The sequence below is a fragment of the Brassica oleracea genome, unplaced genomic scaffold (assembly GCF_000695525.1).
Source record: "Brassica oleracea var. oleracea cultivar TO1000 unplaced genomic scaffold, BOL UnpScaffold04936, whole genome shotgun sequence".
Taxonomy (NCBI): domain Eukaryota; kingdom Viridiplantae; phylum Streptophyta; class Magnoliopsida; order Brassicales; family Brassicaceae; genus Brassica; species Brassica oleracea.
Genome location: NW_013621459.1, coordinates 1 through 899, shown reverse-complemented (window position 1 = coordinate 899; position 899 = coordinate 1). Strand labels below are relative to the sequence as shown.

Here is an 899-nt window from a genome sequence, read left to right as displayed (position 1 = left end):
AGAGGAGCATATTCAGAAAGCCATTGAAGCTAAAATGGATGCTTTGCTTCAGTCTCTTTGGCAAATCAATGTTCTAGACATCGAGTCAACTCTTTCTCATGTCTGCCAATCTGTAAGAGATTCACACCTTGCGTTATTTACATAACAACCATCTTTCTTAGTACTAGCTTAAATTAAATATTGATTTTGTGTCGTAGGTGCTTAGAGATCCAAGTGTTTCCAAAGATGTTCTTAGAGCTCGAGCCGCAGGACTAAGGAAACTTGGAACGATCTTGCAGGTGAGCAAAAAGAAAAGGGTTCGTGACTTTTAAAACATAACAGAGAAGCTCATTGAGTTTTGATAATAAAATTGTTGTTTTTTTTTTTTTTTGCTAACATAATAAGATTGTTGTTGTTGTTGTTTTGATTCTTATAAAAGAACCAATGTATAAACTAGGACCGTGTGCATCTCTCTGTTTCTGTTAGGGTGCTAAGAAGCCGTACACCAGAGGAAGCAGCTTACGTCACGAAGCCGTGAAACTGGACACCGGAGGTTCTTCAACGGCGACGTCCTGAAACTCCCATTATCTTTCGCCAGCTATAAAACAGAGAGAAACCGGAATTTAAATGGCTGTTTTTTTTTTTCCACCTTTTCTTTTTGCTATCGTCTCAAGTTTGGATTTGTCTTTTGGTCTTTTTATTTTAATTATTTTCACAGTTTTGTAGTAGAGATTGTTTTCTGAGAAAATGATTCATCAATAGATCAAACCTAACCCCTATTAAGGCCACGGCATAGTATTGATTTTGGCTTTTAGATTTTAAAAATTAGAAACTGTAAATATTTTTTTTTTTTTGTCTTCAACTATTACAGATTCATACGGACTCTGTAAACCAAACCGGGTGATCTGCATCCATGTGAA

At 36.0% G+C, this 899-nt stretch overlaps 1 protein-coding gene across 3 annotated transcripts; it reads left to right on the top strand.

Moving 5' to 3' along the window:
- Nucleotides 1–781, top strand: LOC106322016 (chaperone protein dnaJ 10-like). Of its 3 annotated transcripts, none has more exons than XR_001266192.1 (3): nucleotides 1–112; nucleotides 198–278; nucleotides 419–781. XR_001266192.1 is itself a non-coding variant. In XM_013760212.1 (3 exons), exons 1-3 carry the CDS (start codon nucleotides 35–37, stop codon nucleotides 553–555), a joined length of 249 nt encoding a protein of 82 aa, XP_013615666.1. In that variant the 5' UTR covers nucleotides 7–34; the 3' UTR covers nucleotides 556–781. The 3 variants fall into 3 exon arrangements, 2 of the variants coding, with proteins under 2 accessions (XP_013615666.1, XP_013615665.1); XM_013760212.1 differs by having other exon boundaries at nucleotides 7–112; nucleotides 466–781; XM_013760211.1 differs by having other exon boundaries at nucleotides 7–112; nucleotides 198–296; nucleotides 466–781.
- Nucleotides 782–899: the final 118 nt, after the last annotated feature.